General features: G+C 50.0%; 1 protein-coding gene across 13 annotated transcripts in view; it reads right to left on the bottom strand.

The window, feature by feature from the left end:
• IQSEC2 (IQ motif and Sec7 domain ArfGEF 2) overlaps positions 1-24377 on the bottom strand; it is a 211773-nt gene that overhangs the window by 61706 nt on the left and 125690 nt on the right. The window contains exon 1 of one of the 13 annotated variants that reach the window (XM_077283843.1): positions 3984-4254. The exons of the other annotated variants lie outside the window; for them this stretch is intronic. Within the exon in view, the coding sequence (XP_077139958.1) occupies positions 3984-4042 (59 nt within the window). The 5' untranslated portion in view covers positions 4043-4254. Of the gene's footprint in view, positions 1-3983; positions 4255-24377 lie in introns of those variants that run through there. 13 annotated transcript variants of the gene reach the window in all.

The following is a 24377-nucleotide window of genomic DNA, read 5'->3' as shown; positions in this document are numbered from 1 at the left end:
TCGGGCCACTCTGCCACAATGGCCCGACTGGCGGAGGCCTGCAATGATAGTTTACTTTGTGGAACTTTCTCACATCTCCCTACTGCATCTCTGGAGCTCAGCCACAGTGATCTTGGGGTTCTTCTTTACCTCTCTCACCAAGGCTCTTCTCCCACGATTGCTCAGATTGGCTGGGCCGCCAGGTCTAGGAAGACTTCTGGTGGTCCCAAACTTCTCCCATTTAAGGATTATGGAGGCCACAGTGCTCGTAGGAACCTTGAGTACTGCAGAAATTCTTTTGTAACCTTGGCCAGATCTGTGACTTGCCACAATTCTGTCCCTGAGCTCCTTGGCCAGTTCCTTTGACCTCATGATTCTCATTTGGTCTGACGTGCACTGTGAGCTCTTATATAGACAGGTGTGTGCCTTTCCAAATCAAGTCCTATCAGTTTAATTAAACACAGCTGGACTCCAATGAAGGAGTAGAACCATCTCAAAGAGGATCACAAGGAAATGGACAGCATGTGACATATATGAGTGCCTGAGCAAAGGGCCTGAATACTTATAACCATGTGATATTTCAATTTTTTTCAGTCAAGATGGGGCGCAGAGTGTACATTAATGTGAAAAAAATGAACTTTTTTGAATTTACCAAATAGCTGCAATGAAACAGTGAAAAATGTAAAGGGGTCTGAATACTTTCCATACCTACTGTATGTGCACTGTACAGATGGCCATTAAAGGTGGCAGCACTGCATCTGTTAAGTTCCCATCTGCACTCATCATATCACATGACAGGCACTATATATGTATCTGCCATTACCGATAGTCCTAGATGCCATAGCACTTCGGAATCTGACATATTCCAAAATCCATCTCCTGTCTGATACTGCTTCTCTGTTATTTAACCATGCTTTACACTGCAGCGCTGCTTGCTCATATTGCTTTCAGTGCATATGAACAAGCTTGCAATAAAACATATAGAGAGCAGAGTTCAACTACAGCAACGACACCAGGCAAAAAAAGTCAAGTATATTAGTCCACATTAAAGGGATCTGCAGTGTTGGACAATCTCTATTTGTTAGAACGCTGATCACGAAGTGTCCTCCCCAGCTAGAATTTAAGGGAAAACCTTTCAGAAAGTGATCAATTTCCTAAAGCACCGAAACAAAAGAAATTAAGAATTACACAGACAAATGCAGAACCTCCAGAATTAGCGACGCCCTATGCAATCGCCCCCGTTCTTGCAGAGAGGACCCCCCACTCCAGTAACCATAACTCCTTATATGGGCACATGACAAAGGGTTTCCTACGCCGGAAGACCCCTTTAATGACTTGGCAAATGATGGGACGTGACAGCATTATTATACATGTTACTAATGTGTAATAGAGGAGCGTTCACATCTGCAGCCGCTCCAAGGAATTCATAACCTATTCCCCTGAAGCTAAGAACAAAGTCTATCCTGCTCAAACATTAAGAGACGTCTAGGAAAACATTTCCCAGGAATTCTCTGAAAACATCTGAATCCGTTTAATTCTGCGTCCGCCTGGCGGAGCCGACAACAAGATGATGATGATTGCTGAAAACACAAGAAAAAGACAAAGTCACTTATGCAAGGTCACCAGAAGCCAAACCACCGGAGTTAACCGCTGAGCTGCCATCCCTCGGGTGAGGGTCGGGGCAGAGGAGCAAGGCTCTCCCTGTACATTAAGCAGAGACGACCCGCTTCTTCGAGCCCAAACGAGGCTGGCAGAGGACAATACACAAGCAGATGTCTTGGTGAACGCCAACAGTCGGGCAAACGATTCCAATGCCAAAGCAGAGCCCCGCTGGACTGGCATGGGCGGCATCGCACACGGCGGCTGGGATCTCAGATGCGTCGTATATAAAATATATTACTTTAGAAGCGAATTATTCAACTTATTAAAAGGGCACCAGCTCCATTCTACAGAGGCGTTTTTTATGTGGGGGAGAAAAAAAAATTGCGCTATTTGAGTTAGCAATTAGCAAACGGAGAAAAAAAAAAACATTAAAGTGTCTCCATGGACAGCGAGAATGTTCCTTTGCTTAATTTGTGTGTTTCTTTCTTTTTTAAGTGGACCCTGCAGGCTCCTACATTAGTAATAGGCAGCGAGAAATCTTAGAGATTAACTCTACCACTGCAATCATAAGGTCTGAGATAAAAGCAGACCTCCGGGTTGTCAGCGCTGCTAGTTATAAAGGCATGGTCCATTGCTGCACCTTCTCTGGCTCCCCATGCATCCTGGTGGGTGGTGGGGATCACAGATCAGTCGCTTCCATGCATCCTGGTGGGTAATGGGGGTCACAGGGATTAATAGTTTCCATGCACCATGGTAGGTAGCGGAGGCCACAGGAATTAGTCGCTTCCATGCACCCTGCTGGGCAGTGGGAGGGTCACCGGGAAAAGTACGGTAGTCTCAATGAATACTGCTGGGTAATGAAGGGGGAGGGTCACTGGATTCAGCCATTGCCATGCACCCTGGTGAGTAGTGGGGACCACAGGGTCAGTAGTTTTCATGTATCCTGGTGGATAGTGGGGGTCACAGGGATCAGTAGTTTCCATGATTTCTGGTGGATAGTGAGGGTCACAATGATCCATTGTTTCCATGCACACTGGCGAGTAGTGTGGGGTCACAGGGATCAGTCGTTCCCATGCATCCTGGTGAGTGGGGGGGGGGGGGGGGGGGTCACAGGGATCAGTCATTCCCATGCATCCTGGTGAGTAGTGGGGGGGGGGGGGGGGTCACAGGGATCAGTCGTTCCCATGCATCCTGGTGAGTAGTGGGGAGTCACAGGGATCAGTCGTTCCAATGCATCCTGGTGGGCAGTGGGGGGAGTCACAGGGATCAGTGGTTTCCAGGCATCCTGGTGAGTAGTGGTGGTGGTGGTGGTGGGGGGGGTGGGGGGGAGTCACAGAGATCAGTAGTTTCCATGCATCCTGGTGGGTTGTGGGGGGGGGGGGGGGGTTCACAGGGATCAGTCATTCCCATGCATCCTGGTGAGTAGTGGGAGGGGTCACAGGGACCAGTCGTTCCCATGCATCCTGGTGGGCAGTGGGGGGAGTCACAAGGATCAGTGGCTTCCAGGCATCCTGGTGGATAGTGGGGGGGGGGGGGGGGGGGGAGTCACAGGGATCAGTCGTTCCCATGCATCCTGGTGGGTAGTGGGGGGGGGGGTCACAGGGATCAGCAGTTTACATGCATCCTGGTGGGTAGTGGGGGGGTCAAAGGGATCAGTCGTTCCCATGCATCCTGGTGGGCAGTGTGGGGGTCACATGGATCAGTGGTTTCCATGCATCCTGGTGGGCAGTGGGGGGGGGGGGGGGGGTCACAGGGATCAGTGCTTTCCATGCATCCTGGTAGGCAGTGGGGGGTCACAGGGATCAGTAGTTCCCATGAATCCTGGAGGGCAGTGGGGGGGTCACAGGGATCAGTGGTTTCCATGCATCCTGGTGGGCAGTGTGTGGGGGGGGGGGGGGTCACAGGGATCAGTGGTTTCCATGCATCCTGGTGGGCAGTGGGGGGGTGTCACAGGGATCAGTGCTTTCCATGCATCCTGGTAGGCAGTGGGGGGTCACAGGGATCAGTAGTTCCCATGAATCCTGGAGGGCAGTGGGGGGGTCACAGGGATCAGTCGTTCCCATGCATCCTGGTGGGCAGTGGGGGGTCACAGGGATCAGTCGTTCCCATGCATCCTGGTAAGCAGGGGGGGGGGGGGGGGTAACAGGGATCAGTGGTTTCCATGCATCCTGGTGGGCAGTGGCGTTCACAGGGATCAGAAGTTTGACAAGTGGCACTCCTGCCATGCAGACAGTGGGGAGTGCATGCATTTACAGTTGTAGCAGAGCAGAGTTTGTCATTCGGCACAACTTCTTGCAATATCCCAAGCAGTTATCATGGTGCTGCACAAAGCTCTGCTGCACCTCTGTTAGGCTATGCACATACATACAGGGCAGAGAATACACACAACGCTTGTGTCCTACCAGAGACCGCGCTGCAGAATCCTGGGCGTCCGGTCAGAAGCGCAGTGCAGGCACCACATGCTGCAGGTGGGTACAACGGTGCGGCTGGTCCGGCTTCTCTCCCCTGACCGCTGCCCAGCGTGCAGATGTTCCCCTTCTTACAGATCAGCGGCACTGCCGCCTCTTAGCTGCACACAACAGTGACAGCAGCCAAAAGGGGGGTGGAGCAGTCCATGACAGCTCAGAAAAGGGGGGAAGCGGGCGCCGGGAATAGGGCAGGAAGCAACCACACATGCTATACGAAGGGTGCAAAATCTCTGGCGGGTGTACGAGTGATGAGCGGCGGTGTATGAGTGAGGCTATGTGCACACATTGCGGATTAGTGTGCGGATTTTTCCGCACCGTTGTTGAAAAATCCGCACGTAGAACACACTGCGAGTGACGAGCGGCGGTGTTCGAGTGACGAGCGGCGGTGTTCGAGTGACGAGCGGCGGTGTTCGAGTGACGAGCGGCGGTGTTCGAGTGACGAGCGGCGGTGTTCGAGTGACGAGCGGCGGTGTTCGAGTGACGAGCGGCGGTGTTCGAGTGACGAGCGGCGGTGTTCGAGTGACGAGCGGCGGTGTTCGAGTGACGAGCGGCGGTGTTCGAGTGACGAGCGGCGGTGTTCGAGTGACGAGCGGCGGTGTTCGAGTGACGAGCGGCGGTGTTCGAGTGACGAGCGGCGGTGTTCGAGTGACGAGCGGCGGTGTTCGAGTGACGAGCGGCGGTGTTCGAGTGACGAGCGGCGGTGTTCGAGTGACGAGCGGCGGTGTTCGAGTGACGAGCGGCGGTGTTCGAGTGACGAGCGGCGGTGTTCGAGTGACGAGCGGCGGTGTTCGAGTGACGAGCGGCGGTGTTCGAGTGACGAGCGGCGGTGTTCGAGTGACGAGCGGCGGTGTTCGAGTGACGAGCGGCGGTGTTCGAGTGACGAGCGGCGGTGTTCGAGTGACGAGCGGCGGTGTTCGAGTGACGAGCGGCGGTGTTCGAGTGACGAGCGGCGGTGTTCGAGTGACGAGCGGCGGTGTTCGAGTGACGAGCGGCGGTGTTCGAGTGACGAGCGGCGGTGTTCGAGTGACGAGCGGCGGTGTTCGAGTGACGAGCGGCGGTGTTCGAGTGACGAGCGGCGGTGTTCGAGTGACGAGCGGCGGTGTTCGAGTGACGAGCGGCGGTGTTCGAGTGACGAGCGGCGGTGTTCGAGTGACGAGCGGCGGTGTTCGAGTGACGAGCGGCGGTGTTCGAGTGACGAGCGGCGGTGTTCGAGTGACGAGCGGCGGTGTTCGAGTGACGAGCGGCGGTGTTCGAGTGACGAGCGGCGGTGTTCGAGTGACGAGCGGCGGTGTTCGAGTGACGAGCGGCGGTGTTCGAGTGACGAGCGGCGGTGTTCGAGTGACGAGCGGCGGTGTTCGAGTGACGAGCGGCGGTGTTCGAGTGACGAGCGGCGGTGTTCGAGTGACGAGCGGCGGTGTTCGAGTGACGAGCGGCGGTGTTCGAGTGACGAGCGGCGGTGTTCGAGTGACGAGCGGCGGTGTTCGAGTGACGAGCGGCGGTGTTCGAGTGACGAGCGGCGGTGTTCGAGTGACGAGCGGCGGTGTTCGAGTGACGAGCGGCGGTGTTCGAGTGACGAGCGGCGGTGTTCGAGTGACGAGCGGCGGTGTTCGAGTGACGAGCGGCGGTGTTCGAGTGACGAGCGGCGGTGTTCGAGTGACGAGCGGCGGTGTTCGAGTGACGAGCGGCGGTGTTCGAGTGACGAGCGGCGGTGTTCGAGTGACGAGCGGCGGTGTTCGAGTGACGAGCGGCGGTGTTCGAGTGACGAGCGGCGGTGTTCGAGTGACGAGCGGCGGTGTTCGAGTGACGAGCGGCGGTGTTCGAGTGACGAGCGGCGGTGTTCGAGTGACGAGCGGCGGTGTTCGAGTGACGAGCGGCGGTGTTCGAGTGACGAGCGGCGGTGTTCGAGTGACGAGCGGCGGTGTTCGAGTGACGAGCGGCGGTGTTCGAGTGACGAGCGGCGGTGTTCGAGTGACGAGCGGCGGTGTTCGAGTGACGAGCGGCGGTGTTCGAGTGACGAGCGGCGGTGTTCGAGTGACGAGCGGCGGTGTTCGAGTGACGAGCGGCGGTGTTCGAGTGACGAGCGGCGGTGTTCGAGTGACGAGCGGCGGTGTTCGAGTGACGAGCGGCGGTGTTCGAGTGACGAGCGGCGGTGTTCGAGTGACGAGCGGCGGTGTTCGAGTGACGAGCGGCGGTGTTCGAGTGACGAGCGGCGGTGTTCGAGTGACGAGCGGCGGTGTTCGAGTGACGAGCGGCGGTGTTCGAGTGACGAGCGGCGGTGTTCGAGTGACGAGCGGCGGTGTTCGAGTGACGAGCGGCGGTGTTCGGAAGGTACCGGGGGTGATATTAGGATAAAGCCACGGGACAGGAGTTACTGATCCATAACGCAGAACTTTGCAGACTATTAACTAACTTGCTCTAAGGGCCCCATTCCTCCTCCCTCCCTGCGCCAGGTGCGGCGGCATTCTCGGTGCCCCGACCGCCTCCAATAACGTAGAGCCGTGCTACACTTCCCAGGCATGAGACATTTCATGTGAAGCCCCCAGGGTATTGCACAGAGATCACCGCTCCGGGAGTAATGCTCTGTGAATGGGAAGGATGGGGGGGATAAGTATACAGAAGTGACAATGGTAATAAACCGGATCCCCCGCACTCTGCAGCCCTAATGTGCACCCACAGAGAGGGAGTGTGGCAGGGAGGGCAGCATCTTTTCAGTAGAGTCTCAACCAGTCGAGGATGCAGTTGCCATGGGGATGAATGGGGTTGCCATGGTTATATAAGAGGAGGAGTGAAAAATAAAAAAAATAAGGAGGAAGAATAGACATGATTGATTCGGAGTACTCGTTGGCATGGCAATGGAAAGATGGGATATATATTCTAGTGTGTATATATGGGCACCGACAGTTATTATATGATTAATCATACCCAGATCGGGTGGTCGCCCCACAAATCCTATCTCTGAGGGTCAATGAAACAGTGAACTCGGATCTATCCAAGAAAAGTCCATAAACAGCAATGACTCCATACAAGGATATGGTTGGAAGCTCCATTGTACGATGATCGCAGCTCAGTGTAGGACACAAGTTTCCTGGATTACATCTCCCCACTGCCCTCCATAACATCCCCAGTAAAAGGGGCATTGCACTAAGGCTCTGCCATCTGCGCACTAGATTTATACAATAACGACACCTACACGTGGGCTCCCGCGCACCGGAAATCATCGCGTAATGCAGGGACATCCGCGAGGGACAGATGTTCTATGGATTTTATTTTGCATCAAAAACAGCAACTAATTGCACTTTCTGCTGCAGATTTTTCAGCAAAAGCAGCAGCGTAAAAAAAGAAAAACACCAAAGTGCACTTTCGCCTACAGATTTTGAAGCAGAAGTACTGCAGATTTCAATCAATTTCCAATGCAGCATTAAGAGACGTTCTACAAAATGGAAAATCCACACCATAGGTCAATTTCGCGCTGCAGATTTTTTTTTTTTTTGCACTGCATGTGGAAGAGATTTTATTACCGTAATTAGCTTCCACTTTGCTGATTCTGCCATATACTGCAACATTTCTTCTCATAAACCTGCAGTGGAAAATCTACAATGTAAATAACCATAATGCCCAACACTCCGCGATGATAAGGGATGGGGGCTACTTTGTAATCTACACTTAGTCCATTAAATACAATATTATAGAATGGAAGGGGATAATCATACCACCAATTGGAAAATTATACAATTTACATAAAAAAAAAAAAAAAGACCTGGACTGATTTTTTTTTTTAAAGCCTAATGGATGGGATCTGTTTGGTGATTGGCGACACCTGTATGAGTCACCTGTACCCGCCCCGTCACTTACATAACACTCCGCAGGCATGAGCACACAAGAAGCGTGAAGCACTGAGGACAGGAATAGCCTAATCTGCCACCCTCTTTAATAGATGTTCGTTTACTATTACTGGCAAATAAAAGAACCCCCCCCCCATCCCACATTGCTATTTGGTCTATTCAGTATGCGCTAATCCTTAAAGTCGGAAGCTCTGTGCTCGTTAGCTTTTCCTTATTGTATTTGTCCTGCTCCTGACCGAGCATTTGTTCAAAGTGACAAAGACAAAATGTGACCAAATTGTAATACCAAAAGGGGAGTGAACTGCTCTAAAAAGGAGACATCAGCAAAAAAAAACAATGGTGGCAAACCAAAATCATGAGATCTTCACGACTAATGAGGGTGAGGAGATTGGTCCACAATTAATACATAATTGGACGCTTAAAATCAGAAATTGAAAATGGAGGAAATCTACTAAAATATCTGCCAAGACCCATACTGATCACCCAATACACAGCATAAATTGGACTAAAGCCACGTGAACCCCAGGTCTTCACTCTTTACATATCATGTCACTATCGAGTCTCTTTAGTTTGCTTTCTCAGGACATCCTGTATTACTTGAGGAGCCTCCAGCAGTTACTAATTATGATTCTTGTTGGTCATTACAAACGTCTAAAGAAGTCCCAGAAGTCACGATGACACCTACTGGGCAACTGGTGCTAAAGACAAATCCTCCATAATTAAATGGCACCATGCTAACACAAAGCAAACAAGTAGAGTGAACATTACATGAATTAAAAATGAGCAGTGAGTGGGGTGAAGGGTTTGGCAATCTATTCAATAAGCGTCCCTTCAAAAAAAGGTGTGTTCATTTGGTGGCAACTCTCATCACTGTTTGGCCAAGTTCACGTAGTTTTCGAGTAAACATCACTCAAGTAAAGGATAAAGCCTGGCTTTGGAAGTATTGGCTAATAAAACACCTAGCAAATAAGTATATTAACACTATAAAGGAGAAAAAACTAAAAAGGCCTACCTATATATTGTGACTTGAAATCTCCCCAGTAAAATTAGAAAAACTGGGACAAGTTACGTCCCCATCGCGGTCCCTCTTTTTTGCACATAGATATGGGATTTGGACAAAGTGTTTTAGCATGAACTCTGTTCCATTTACGATGCATGTCTTCAGTCGAAGAGATAGAAGATCACCTTCTTCCAAGAAATGTTTCTCCAATACGACTACAGAGATGAAAATCGGAGAAGGGGTGATGCAATGGGTGTCATCTGACAATCGACGAGATTCGGAAGAGCAAGTGGACAGCAGGCATAATTTTGCCAATGATACAGCAGATAAATCACTATATCTATGACAAGCTAATGTATAAGGGCTGCCGAGAAAGAACTACAAAAGAGTAAAAAGTGCGTAGACTCTATGCTGTAGAGACTCACGAAGGAGTGCGGGGAAGACCTGAAGGGTTTTAGTAGTAATGGGAGGTATAGAAAAATAGTGATCCAGCGTAGGAAGTGACAGGAAGGTCAGACAGAGGAATACAGGTCAGGAATACAACATACCGTGCAGACAGGCGGCGCAGCAGGAGCCATAGGAAATAACAGCTGCATTGACAGCTACTGAAAAAGTTGTGAATCCCCACCATAATGCCTCCATGTGAGCGTGAGACTGCTGAGTGCTCTGCCCGCTCTTCCTGTTCTCCAGCCCTACCCCGCTATGCTTTCCCTTCCTGCTGGCTGTCACACTGCCACCAGCTGAGACCTGCATCTCCTAGTGAAAGCTGCACCGTCTGAGCAGGGGGTGGGGAGTGCACCTGCCCAAAATATAGCATGCACAACATAGCGTGCAGTCAGTCTACTGCAGATTTAATGACGGCACGCCATATTACTAGGGGCAATGTCATACATAATCCTTTATACTAAATTTGCAAGTTCTTTAGAAAAAAAATATATCTGTGCACTGGGTTCTTAAGGTTATTGATAGTTTGTTTTTCACATAGTTATGGTGCATAAGTTATAGTATAGTTATAGTATGGTTTTGCAGGTATTTTTCCTACATACATATCCTCTAATATTTGGGATTTCGGTATATACAAGGGGATATATACCATTTCCACAAACAATTTTCTTTGATCCCCCATAACCCCCCCATCATATCATATTGATGATCCAGATAGATAAATGGTATTCTGCAGCACCTGGCAGTGACTGTTCTGCACTAAGCAGGGCTGCGAATTGCACCTCCGATCAAGGTCATCAACTTATTAGTGGGGTTGAATCGTGCCGGACCACCACAACGATCCTACGGATAGTCATCAATAACATATGCCTGGAAAGCTCCTTTAATATGGAGCCTAAGGGAGTGTGTAAATACTTCATGCCCATTTTCTTGAGCGATAAGAGGGATTGATACAAGGGGCTATCTGACCATTTTCAGTTACCCCAGTGTCCCTAAAAACAAAAATATTACCAGTAAATACTGAGTTGACCTCATATTTCATTGCGACATATCTTGGTTATATCTTTTTTTGGGAAAGTGAGGTGACAAATATGGCTGCCGGCAGGGATGGTCCCCCAGAGGTAAGGTATAGGGGGGTCAGCACCAGAATTGCACTTAAAGTGGTCGGAGCTCTGAATGCTTTCTCCGATCAAAAGACCCTGAATTTAGTATTGGTGAGAACCCCCTGCAATAAATCAGCTCAGATCTCCAACAAAACAAATAACACAACTCCCACTGAAATCAGTGGGCGGCCGTTGTTCTCAATGGATGCAGGTGGTCCTGAGTGGAGTATCGTTTAAAGGGAACTCCTAATTTCATCATCGTGCCCTTATAGAGCATTTTTACATGGGGCTATCTGATATAAACAAGCACCTTTAAGAATGGTTCTGCTTTATTCCAAGGATGAGAAAGCACAGAAAAAGCGTAGGGTGATACACTGCACCGCTGATACACTGCACCGCTGATACACTAACACTGATGCATTGTAACGCTGATGCATTGTAACGCTGATGCATTGTAACGCTGATGCATTGTACCGCTGATGCATTGTACCGCTGATGCATTGTACCGCTGATGCATTGTACCGCTGATACACTGCACCGCTGATACACTGCACCGCTGATACACTGCACCGCTGATACACTGCACCGCTGATACACTGCACCGCTGATACACTGCACCGCTGATACACTGCACCGCTGATACACTGCACCGCTGATACACTGCACCGCTGATACACTGCACCGCTGATACACTGCACCGCTGATACACTGCACCGCTGATACACTGCACCGCTGATACACTGCACCGCTGATACACTGCACCGCTGATACACTGCACCGCTGATACACTGCACCGCTGATACACTGCACCGCTGATACACTGCACCGCTGATACACTGCACCGCTGATACACTGCACCGCTGATACACTGCACCGCTGATACACTGCACCGCTGATACACTGCACCGCTGATACACTGCACCGCTGATACACTGCACCGCTGATACACTGCACCGCTGATACACTGCACCGCTGATACACTGCACCGCTGATACACTGCACCGCTGATACACTGCACCGCTGATACACTGCACCGCTGATACACTGCACCGCTGATACACTGCACCGCTGATACACTGCACCGCTGATACACTGCACCGCTGATGCACTGCACCGCTGATGCACTGCACCGCTGATGCACTGCACCGCTGATGCACTGCACCGCTGATGCACTGCACCGCTGATACACTGCACCGCTGATACACTGCACCGCTGATGCACTGCACCGCTGATGCACTGCACCGCTGATACACTGCACCGCTGATACACTGCACCGCTGATACACTAACACTGATGCATTGTAACGCTGATACACTGCACCGCTGATGCACTGCACCGCTGATGCACTGCACCGCTGATGCACTGCACCGCTGATGCACTGCACCGCTGATACACTGCACCGCTGATACACTGCACCGCTGATGCACTGCACCGCTGATGCACTGCACCGCTGATACACTGCACCGCTGATACACTGCACCGCTGATACACTAACACTGATGCATTGTAACGCTGATACACTGTAACGCTGATGCATTGTAACGCTGATGCATTGTACCGCTCATACATTGTAACGCTGATACACTAACGCTGATGCATTGTAACGACGAGCTGAAGGCGAGTGCACAGATCCGGCGCTGCCAGATGGGAGAAGGCTGATGTGCGGGGATGTGTCACAGCAGCTTCAGGCATCGACAACTCATAGCATCTGAGAGAAGCACAACGTGACACTCCGCTGCCGGCACGTGGACATGTCTCCCGGCTGTCACAATGATACCACTCTTCCAAGCATTGTGCGGGAACAATGCCGCACTGTTTTACTGCACTTCCCCATGTGGCACAAATCAGAGTCACAAGGATTCATCACTGACACGAGATAATGACCTGAAATGACTACCCCCTGAATACCCGTATGGGCGAAACGAGGGCTGTGTCCATAACATATGGGCAGGTTATTATAATCACGATGGGTCGTATGCAGGTAGATCAGCTTTAACTGGACCTAAAATATCAGGGAAATTGAAGGCCTCATGTGCAGCAGCCTCACAAGATGAGACAGGCAAATTTCCAGAATTATTCGTCTGTTTCCATCAGTATGTGGCGCGGTGGGGTTCATGCACGACCACCACTCTGGTCAAACACCTTCAAGACTAGGACTTACTGGACGGACCAGAGACCCTTGACCTGGTGACCCCCACTGATAAAAGTCATTGTTGCTGGAAAAAAAACTTTACTGGCAGTCGCTTACACGATTGGCAAAACCAGAATTAGGCCGCAATTCTGGCATAAAAAAGCAAAACATTTGAAAAGTTGCAAAATTTTGGTGCAAGATGAGGTTGCAAAATCATGACTAGTGGCAGTGCTAATTAAGCCACAAATCTTACTCCAATCCCAGACTGGAGTAAGATTTGTGGCGAGGTGCACATGGGAGGCACACGTCACTTTTCAGAAGCTTGACTCCAGATTGTCCCCTCATCAAGACCAGAGTCAACATTGCTGGTCTTGATAAATTGAACCCTCACACTGGCGGCAACTCAATTCATTTACATTACGTTCTGGAGCAAGATGCTCAGGAAGATCTATGTCCGGCCCATAGATCTTAACAGTTCATTTACATATTAAGAAAATAGTGGATTTCTCTAAAATAACATATCGGATCGCAGATATCAAAGTATCATTTTATTCAACTTTCTATGACTGACATACGAATATAGGTGGCTTACAAGGGCTGATCCTACTGACAGATTCGAATGGTTACATCGGTGACTATTTCTGCTTTTCTAGCAATAAAGAGCTCATTGTTACGAAATACTTTATACATAATCTGCAGAAAAACAATTATAAGGAAGAACATAGTTCCAATTAAGTCACCCGCTGTCCAGCGTCTAAGAAACAAGAGGAGGCCAGGGCGCTGGGAGAGGACGGGGGCGCTGGGAGAGGACGGGGACGCTGGGAGAGGACGGGGGCGCTGGGAGAGGACGGACATTTTTACATATGGCAGATTTTGGATGACGTGGCAGTGGACGTCCATGACCACATATCCGTCCCCTCTATAAATGTGGTTACTTACATTATTAGGACCTATGGATAATATATAAAGCCTTTATACACACAGTATATATCTGCTATAGACTTCAATGCAACTTATTTTTTTCTGTCTACCATTGTGGATTCATTTATGTACCGTACTTAAATTCATTTATTTGTCGCTCAAAATCATTTTTGCAATTTGGTTTCAATAAAAAAATGTCACTGTTTGGCTTTGAAGAGACTTATTTTCTCTGCACATTCAGCTTTGAAACGGTCAGAGAAGCTCAGAAAAGGACATGAAATGGAAACTTTCCCATTGAATTATCAGAACGAGCTAACTGATGGATTATCAGTTTACCCATTCCAATTTTGGGCACTCTGATCAATACCAGACATGTTGCCATAATTTTACGTGGACCACTCAGTCCCAAAACCTTTAACTCACTTGACATCTTGGATTTTCCAGGGGCTTGTTGCCATTTTTGCGCTGGGAAGTCACAAAGGTAAAAACAACAAAACAGTTTGATTTTGCATAAAGTTTATAAACCACTCGACCACTAAGAGAATTTGGAGCAAAAAAAAAAAGGGGGGGGGGGGGAAATAGGGCTGTTAATGAGTTGGATCCTTTGCACCAGATTAAGCAGGTTGTAGACTGTACACAAGGTGGTTTTCATTCCCTGCCTGCAAGCAGATGAGAACACGTAGGGTTGCTGTCATGTTCTGGGGGTAATATGCCACTCTTGCGGCCCTCTGCGGTACCAGCCTCGCCATCTACATCACAGGCCACTTGACACCAGCCATTAGTCACTACGCGTCGCTCCTTGATGTGCCCGTCATCCCAGGGACTGAGCTCCCAAAGAGCCATTCATTCCCCGTGGATGTTATGTGCAGCCTCCGGGCTGCCAAGTGGGCATGGCAAATAATGTGCCAGGCGACGCCTCGGCAGCCCTACTGGCACTAGGAGCTGCTGGCACCGCAGCGCCTCAGGAGTATAAGCGGAATACATACTAATAAATTAAGGAAACCTCAGGAGAACAAACACTGACATACGCATGAAATGCCTAAAACAAATGTTTGCCATGAGCCTAGAGGGCACCTCTTCATACCCATGGCAAACACTTGGTGCCATCTCTTGTGCCTACTATGTGATGTCAGAAGCAGAGGATTGCCTTAAGTCCATAAAAGTCGCAACGGATTTCCTGCTTCATAATTCCGTACTCATTGCGGAATTGTGCACCTATACTTCACATCCCCACGTATTGGAGAAGCTGCGCTGCCATTAACTCTTAAATGCACCCTGACATAACTGCAGGTCACAGCCAGACTGGCGGCTTCCGATTGCTGCTGTTTAACCACTCAGATGCCGCTGTCAATCACTGTCCCCAAAACGCTATTATCCTGCAAATATAGGTATAAGAGTTTCTAACACCCCCACTGAAAGCACGCCTACCGGGAGAACATGATCATTATTCCTCCCAAGAGCCGCCGGCTTTCAGTCAGAGGCAACCGCCGCCGTTTACTATACTGTAAGCTCGCCCCGACACTTTGATTGACAGCTCGTGGTGTAGCATATCTGTGCAGTGAGCTGCCATAGTGCCTGGGCGAGCTTACAGAATAGTGAGCAGTGGCTGTGGCTGCTCCGGCCAAGCCCCTATGACTGAAAGCCGACGGCATCGACATCATAGTACCGAAATGCCAAATCAAGTTGACAAGTCATTTTTAACAAAAACAATGGAGCGAGATGTCAGCAAGTGAATGAGAAGTAATTATACGAACAGAAACGAGGTCAGAAGCAATGCCCGCCGCACTGGCACCGAAACATTAATGACATTCCTATGGTTTCCTCCTGTTTATTTATGGACCTGGTGAAGAATGTGACCACAATGGCGGCTACCCTCCCTGGCGCGCTGTCAGTCAGGGCTCACGCCAGCCATGGCGCACGCAGCAGATACTAGAGTTTAATGACCACACGCGGGTCAATGAAGTCAATAGTGAGGCGTCTGTGTTTGTTATGCTGCGGGTTAATCTGTTTGGCGGACGCTGGCATCCTGATTACTCAACAAATAAAGGAAAAATGTAAACTGCGGATTGGAGGAGAGAAAGCTGCGGAGATCTGCAGGTACAGGGAAAAGAAAAACCAGACCAAACACGGCACCGAATCGTTTCCTATCCCAATAGTGGGCAGCAAGGGGGGAGCCATTATAATGAGGACCAATCCGCGCTCCTATGTTCGTAAATTACAGTATTTTTCAAGAAAAATCAATATCAGCGCACCTTAGTTTTAAAGCTTTGTGTTGCGTTGTGGGTTCAGTCTCCATTGTTCCTCCTGGAAATCGCAACCGAGTGATCATTCTTCTCATGCCAATAGATGACTGACACTGGACAGTGTTAAAGGAGATGCCAGTGACGTTACCAGCACGGGGCAATACAAGATCCGGAGATTTTTGGCCCTATGTCCCAAAGTCCTGGCAACAACCTCATTGTATTGGCATCCATTAGAATAGGATATCGCTGAAACCAGTCAGATCCATGTCCCATAAGTTTAGGCTGGAAGACTACAAGATGCAGAAGCTGCTTACAGGCCATCTCAGACAACGAGGGTGGCGTGATGCAGTTACGTTGCCTGTGCCGAGCTCAAAGAGCCACTTTGCTAGACATGGGTTCAATGTTAGGTGTCGGTACTTTTAGTAAGAAGGCGGAAACCATCATTATGTCTGTGTCGGGGAACAATGTGTATAATTATACTGTGGGCAGTACAAAGGGGGCACAACTACTCTGCCGGAAGCACAAAGAGGGCACTACTACTATGCCGGAGGCACAAAAGGGGCACAACTACTCTACCGGAGGCACAGAGGGGGCACTACTACTCTGCCGGAAGGCACAAAGGGGGCACTACTACTCTGCCGGAAGGCACAAATGGGGCACTACTACTCTGCCGGAAGGCACAAAGGGGGCACTACTACTCTGCCGGAAGGCACAAATGGGGCACTACTACTCTGCCGGAAGGCACAAAGGGGGCACTACTACTATGCTGGAGGCACAAAGGGGGCACTACTACTATGCTGGAGGCACAAAGGGGGCACTACTCTGCTGGAAGGCACAAAGTGGGCACTATTACTCTGCCGGAAGGCACAAAGGGGGCACTACTACTCTGCGGGAGGCACAAACGGGGCACTACTACGCTGCCGGAGGCACAAAGGGGCACTACTACTCTGCCGGAGGCACCGAGGGGGCACAATCAGCGACGCGCACAATCCGGAAGAAAATGGCCGCTCCTTACTCCCCGCACTCAGTGCCCGGCGCCCGCATACACCCCTCCGGTCACCGCTCACACAGGGTTAATGCCGGCCGTAACGGACCGCGTTATGCCGCGGGTAACGCACTCCGTTACCGCCGCTATTAACCCTGTGTGACCAAATTTTTACTATTGACACAGCCTATGCAGCGTCAATAGTAAAAACATCTAATGTTAAAAATAAAAAAAATAAAAAATCATTAGATACTCACCTTCCGCCGCCTTTCCGGCTCCTTGCGATGCTCCGGCCGGTTCCTGCAAGCGGCACGTTCCAGTGGCAAGGCTGGTCTGGGAGAAGGACCTGCCATGACGTCACGGCCATGTGACCGCAACACGGCCTTGTGACCGCGATCACACCCTGGGACCGGAAGCTACCGCCTGCACCCCACACAGGCGACAGAACTACAACTCGCCTTCGGAAGGTGAGTATATGTTTATTTTTTTAACCTGTGACATACGTGGCTGGGCAATATACTACGTCGCTCTGTGCTGTATACTACGTGGCTGGGCAATATACTACGTGGCTGGGCAATATACTACGTGGCTGGGCAATATACTACGTGGCTGGGCAATATACTACGTGGCTGGGCAATATACTACGTGGCTGGGCAATATACTACGTGGCTGGGCAATATACTACGTGGCTGGGCAATATACTACGTGGCTGGGCAATATACTACGTGGCTGGGCAATATACTACGTGGCTGGGCAATATACTACGTGGGTGGGCAATATACTACGTGGCTGGGCAATATACTACGTGGCTGGGCAATATACTACGTGGCTGGGCAATATACTACGTGGCTGGGCAATATACTACGTGGCTGGGCAATATACTACGTGGCTGGGCAATATACTACGTGGCTGGGCAATATACTACGTGGCTGGGCAATATACTACGTGGCTGGGCAATATACTACGTGGACATACATATTCTAGAATACCCGATGCGTTAGAATCGGGCCACCATCTAGTCTACTATATAATTGTCTAAGAGTCACTTACGTCTTTCTGTCTGTAACAGAAATCCCAAGTCGCAGATCAATCAGCGACGGGCATAGTCCGGCGGCAAAATAGCCGCTCCTTACTCCCCTCCAGTCAGCGCTCACACAGGGTTAATGGCAGCGTTAACGGACCGCGTTATGCCGCGGTGTAACGCACTCCATTAACGCTGCTATTAACCCTGTGTGACCAACTTTTTACTATTGATGCTGCCTATGCATCATCAATAGTAAGAAGATCTAATGTTAAAAATAATAATAATTAAAAAAAAATTATATACTCACCTTCTGTGGGCCCCCGGATCCAGCCGAGGCTGTTATGATCCTTAGTGGTTGAGGATCACAAATTACTTCAGCTAAGTAACAAACATAGGACAAGCTCTAGGGAGGTGGCAAACTGGACTGACCGCAAATCTGAACCTATCCAAACACACTAGAAGTAGCCGGTGAACGTGCCTAAAAATCCTAGACGTCTCGAGCCAGCCTGAGGAACTAACTACCCCTAGAGAGAAAGAAAGACCTCTCTTGCCTCCAGAGAAATAATCCCCCAAATATATAGAAGCCCCCAACAAATAATAACGGTGAGGTAAGAGGAAGGCACATACACAGGGGTGAAAGCAGATTCAGCAAATGAGGCCCACTAATACTAGATAGCAGAAAATAGAAAAGGGAATCTATGCGGTCAGTAAAAAACCCTTACAAAATATCCACTCTGAGATTTCAAGAACCCCCACACCAACTAACGGTGTGGGGGGAGAAACTCAGTCCCCTAGAGCAACCAGCAAGCGAGGAAATCACATTTTAGCGAGCTGGACTAAAAACATAATGAACGCTGATAATCAAAAAATGATCAAACAAAACTTAGCTTGTCTTGGAGAGACTGGGAGCAAGGTAGACACAAGGAATCTGAAGAGCACTGAATACATTGATAGCAGGCAAGGAACTGAGTATCCAGGTGAGCTAAATAGGAAACCAACCAAGGATAACGAACCAGCTGATGCTGCCAACCTGCAGAAAGACAACACTACACAGTACCGCTTGTGACCACTAGAGGGAGCCCAAAAATAGAGTTCACAACACGAGGCCTTTCCTGCTCCTCCCGACGCCCTGGTAACCGCTCCATGCATTGCGGTCTCGCACTCTTGGGACCGGAGCGTCGCATCGGTAAACGCCTCGGCTGGATCCGGGGCGCCGACGGAGGGTGAGTACATAATTTTTTATTTTAATTCTTTTTTTTTTTTTTTTAACAGGGATATGATGCCCACATTGCTATATACTACGTGGGCTGTGTTAGACACTGCGTGGGCTGTGTTATATACTACATCTCTGTGCTATATACTACGTGGCTGTGGTATATACGACGTGGCTGTGCAATATATTATGTGGCTGTGTTATATACTATGTGGGCTGTGCTATATACGACGTGGCTGTGCAATATATTACGTGGCTGTGCTATACACTACGTGGCTGTGGTATATATTACGTGGCTGGGCAATATACTACATCGCTGTGCTCTAAACTATGTGGCCTGTGTTATATACTGCATGGGCTGTGCTATATACTACGTCTCTGTGCTATATACTACGTCTCTGTGCTATATACTACGTCTCTGTGCTATATACTACGTCTCTGTGCTATATACTACGTAGCTGTGCAATATACTACTTGGCTGGCTGTGTAACGTGGCCTGTGCTATATACTATGTGGCTGCTATATATATATATATATACATACATACATATTCTAGAATACCCGATGTGTTAGAATCGGGCCACCATCTAGTGGTGTCACAAAAGAGGATTTTGTTGGCACACACAGTCTGATAAATACGAAACATTATTCAGGGACAAAAAGCGACAGCTAAACCTGCTCTGACGCCCCCATCACACAGTAATATGCCCCGACCGTAGATAGTAGCCATGATAAAGATATCAGGGTCACCTTGAGATTCCTTGAGACAAATAAAGCAGCGGTGACCGCGCTCCTCCGCACTGCACAATCACCGATCAATAACATTCATTCCAGGCAGTGAAGACTCGGCTGCCAAAACCGGTTCTGCCAAGTGTCATCAGGTTTGAGATTAACAAATAATTTTCAGCCATCTTTTTTTTTACAACATCACAATCTTAATTTAAGGCTATGTTCACACGTTCAGGATTTCCATCCTTTTTTTTTCCTGACTGAAACTGCAGGTCTCTGCAGAAAACGCAGGTGCGTTTTTTGGTGCGTTTTTGGTGCGTTTTTGGTGCGTTTTTTGGTGCGTTTTTTAGTGCGTTTTTTGATGCAGTTTTGTCTGCAGATTGTCTGTGTTTGACAGAAATAAAGTTTACTGCAGTGGGGGGAAAAAAAAAAAAAAAATGATGTCATTTCCTTGTCCAACCCTTTTCTTCTTCCATCCTCCATTTTGGGACTAAACACCAAAATGAGTGGACGTGTTTTGAATGACAGCGCTCCGCGTTTTGCGCCGCATGCGTCACTGCAGCGCACGCATCCGGGCGCAGAGGACGCAGCAAGTTGCATTTTTGCTGCGTCCAAAATCAATCAAAAAAAGGACGCATGCGGCGCAAAACGCAGCGTTGTGCATGCGTTTTGCTGCGTTTTACTTTGCGTTGTGTGTTGCGGCTCCGACGCTGCGGCGCACAACGCAAATGTGAACATAGCCTAAGTGCCACGTATTTCAGTGCCACGTGCCACGTATTTAAGTGCCACGTGCCACGTATTTAAGTGCCACGTATTTAAGTGCCACGTGCCACGTATTTAAGTGCCACGTGCCACGTATTTCAGTGCCACGTATCACGTATTTAAGTGCCACGTGCCACGTATTTAAGTGCCACGTGCCACGTATTTAAGTGCCACGTATCACGTATTTAAGTGCCACGTGCCACGTATTTCAGTGCCACGTATCACGTATTTAAGTGCCACGTGCCACGTATTTCAGTGCCACGTGCCACGTATTTAAGTGCCACGTATTTAAGTGCCACGTATTTAAGTGCCACGTATTTCAGTGCCACGTGCCACGTATTTAAGTGCCACGTGCCACGTATTTAAGTGCCACGTGCCACGTATTTCAGTGCCACGTATCACGTATTTAAGTGCCACGTGCCACGTATTTAAGTGCCACGTGCCACGTATTTAAGTGCCACGTGCCACGTATTTAAGTGCCACGTATCACGTATTTAAGTGACACGTGTCACGTATTTAAGTATCCACGTATCCCACGAAGATTTTCCATGGAGAACAGACACATCCAGAGATATGTCTGCTCTCCACGGATGCAGCAACACACTGACAGGAGCCATAGTTCCTGTCGGTGTGTCACTGCGCATGCGCGAGCGAGTTTACCGGCGGTCATTGACCCCGGCACTCTCGCTTAACGGCAGTGCTGCGTGGGAAAGTTCAACGCAGCTGTACTGCCGTTAACCGAGACGCCGGAGCCATTGAACTCCGGAACAGTACGCGATACACTGCTAGGAGCTTCGCTCCTGGCAGTGTATCGCCGGAGAGCAGCCGATCGGCGTGGGACACTCGTTTTATGGATTCTGCGGACAGGGAGTATGAATTTGGTTTATTATTTTTGGATTTTTTCCTGGAGGATCGAGGGCTTCGCCTACAAGTGTGCTGTTGGTGAGTATATACTGTGTTATGTGTTGTATGTACTGTACTGTGTGTCATGTATGTGTATTGTGTGTAGGTGTTTGGTGTAAACTTTACTATTGTGCTAAGTCGCCGGACACAGGGACAACTCTCCCATCCTAATACCGGATGGGAGTAGTAGTCCCATACGGCGACTTAGCACAATGGTGGCACTAGCGTCGCATGGGGACACGCACACACACACACGCGCGCGCACACACACACACACACACACACACACACACACACATTACACATAGACACACACACACACACACACACATACCAAATCAATCAAACGGCCGACACGATCCCCATGCGCCGGTATGCCTCCATGTCTCTCCGCCCACGCACTTCCGGCCCCGCACTTCCGCCGGCTTCCCCGCACTTCCTGCTGCAGCGGTTCTGCACATCAAACCGCAGTAAAACACGCAGATATATTTTTGATCTGCGTGTTTTACTGCGATTTTGACCTCACAATGGAGGTCTATGGGTGCAGAACCGCTGCGGTTCAGGAAGAAGAATTGACATGCTCCTTCTTTTTTCCGGGAGCTATTCAGCACGGCTTTTTTTTAAAATTTCCGGACCATGTGCACAGTGTGTCCTGTTTTCCATAGGGTACAGTGTACTGTACCCTGCATGGAAAACAGCTACGGAACCGCAGCGGCAAAACCGCCGCGGTTCCGCGGTAAAAAACGCACTGTGTGAACATGGCCTAAAATAACAATGAGGAGTTTTGGAGTTCTTCACACTGGAGGCCACTTAATGAGCGTGTGCAGACGTCATTGTGAATGGAGGCGAGCTGTGACATCATATATTGTGATTGGTGGATCCTGTGTTATCAGCTGTGTATAGAGGAGTTATCAGTCATACAGGAGGAGGCGAGCTGCGACATCACCTATTGTGAATGGTGGATCCTGTGTTCTCTACTGTATATAGATGTTATCAGTCATTGTACAGGAGGAGGAGGAGAGCTGTGATATCACCTATTGTGATTGGTGGATCTCGTGTTATCTACTGTATATAGAGGAGTTATCAGTCATTGTACAGGAGGAGGAGGCGAGCTGTGACATCGCCTATTGTGATTGGTGGATCCTGTGTTATCAGCTGTATATAGAGGAGTTATCAGTCATTGTACAGGAGGATGAGGTGAGCTGTGACATCATCTATTGTGAATGGTGGATCCTGAATTATCTGTTGTATATAGAGGAGTTATCAGTCATTGTACAGGAGGAGGCGGAGGTGAGCTGTGACATCGCCTATTGTGATTGGTGGATCCTGTGTGATCACCTATGTATAGAGAAGTTATGTCTTTGTAATCCTGCCTCTGATGATAATGAGCCTGTCGAAAACTCTCAAAGGACAGGAAGTAGGTTTGCTTAGTTGTCGACTGTCTCAGGAATTGTAGGCTGCCAAAAAGTGGGCGCTTCCAGGAGGGATGGGCGGGTTGGGGGCAGGACTTCAGCATCACGGGAAATGTTGGAGGCTATGATAATAGATTCTACATAGATGATGGATTGTGTGGAACCATCCAGAGCTGCTGGGCTTCAGCTACCAACACTATCCTAATAGAAAGATGGTGTGCAGCCATAGAGGACGCTAAACCCTCACAATAAGGCTCTGGGGCTCCATGTCTTTATTATGCAGCACAGAACCCCTGCTTCCCCCACACCAATATACACTCAGGCACAAAAACATTACCCAAAAGAACCAATGTTGCCCACAGCAATCAATCCAATGTCTTCTTTCCACTGGTGAAAGGAGAAGCAGACATCTGATTGGCTGCTACCTGTAATAGTTACAATGCGGAAATGATGACACCCAGGAGTCAATTTACAGGAGGAATAATAGAGGAACAAGTACATTGTTCAGAACGGTTATTTTATAGCAAGTTGAGGGACTTGTGCCTCCTTCAGAGTAATAAAAGGTCCTGACTGTTCTTGGGTAGATAATGCCTTTTTGTACTCGCCCAAATAAAAATATACTCTCGAGCCTCCAGCAAAATAATATAGTCCTCCCCTTTGTACCTCCCACAATGTAATTATACCCCTTCTTACACCAGCAAATCATGGTCGGACTACAGACTTGTAGCAGGTCTCCGGACTCCTTTTGGACACCCTTAAATATGCCTATGAGACAGTTGAATTTGGGTTTGGAGTCCCGCAGTGGCGGGAGGTAGTTCGGTCGGGTCTGGAGGCCCGCCAGTGGCGGGAGGTAGGTAGGTCAATCCTGGAGTCCGCAGTGGCAGGAGGTAGGTCAGTCTGTTTGGAGGCCCGCCAGTGGCGGGAGGTAGGTAGGTCGGTCGGTCAGGTCTGGAGGCCCGCAGCGGGAGGTAGGTCAGTTCTGGAGTTCGGCAGTGGCGGGAGGTAGGTCGGTTGGGTCTTGAGGCCAGCACCATTGCGAAAGGTCGGTCTGGAGGCCCGCGCCATTGCAGTAGGTCGGTCTGGAGGCCAGCGCCATTGCGAAAGGTCGGTCTGGAGGCCCGCGCCATTGCGGAAGGTCGGTCTGGAGGCCCGCGCCATTGCGGAAGGTCGGTCTGGAGGCCCGCGCCATTGCGGAAGGTCGGTCTGGAGGCCCGCGCCATTGCGGAAGGTCGGTCTGGAGGCCCGCGCCATTGCGGAAGGTCGGTCTGGAGGCCCGCGCCATTGCGGAAGGTCGGTCTGGAGGCCCGCGCCATTGCGGAAGGTCGGTCTGGAGGCCCGCGCCATTGCGGAAGGTCGGTCTGGAGGCCCGCGCCATTGCGGAAGGTCGGTCTGGAGGCCCGCGCCATTGCGGAAGGTCGGTCTGGAGGCCCGCGCCATTGCGGAAGGTCGGTCTGGAGGCCCGCGCCATTGCGGAAGGTCGGTCTGGAGGCCCGCGCCATTGCGGAAGGTCGGTCTGGAGGCCCGCGCCATTGCGGAAGGTCGGTCTGGAGGCCCGCGCCATTGCGGAAGGTCGGTCTGGAGGCCCGCGCCATTGCGGAAGGTCGGTCTGGAGGCTA

This window comes from Ranitomeya variabilis, chromosome 2, assembly GCF_051348905.1.
Source record: "Ranitomeya variabilis isolate aRanVar5 chromosome 2, aRanVar5.hap1, whole genome shotgun sequence".
Lineage (NCBI taxonomy): Eukaryota > Metazoa > Chordata > Amphibia > Anura > Dendrobatidae > Ranitomeya > Ranitomeya variabilis.
The sequence above is the reverse complement of the archived record's forward strand: the minus strand, read 5'-3'. Positions and strand labels throughout refer to the sequence as shown.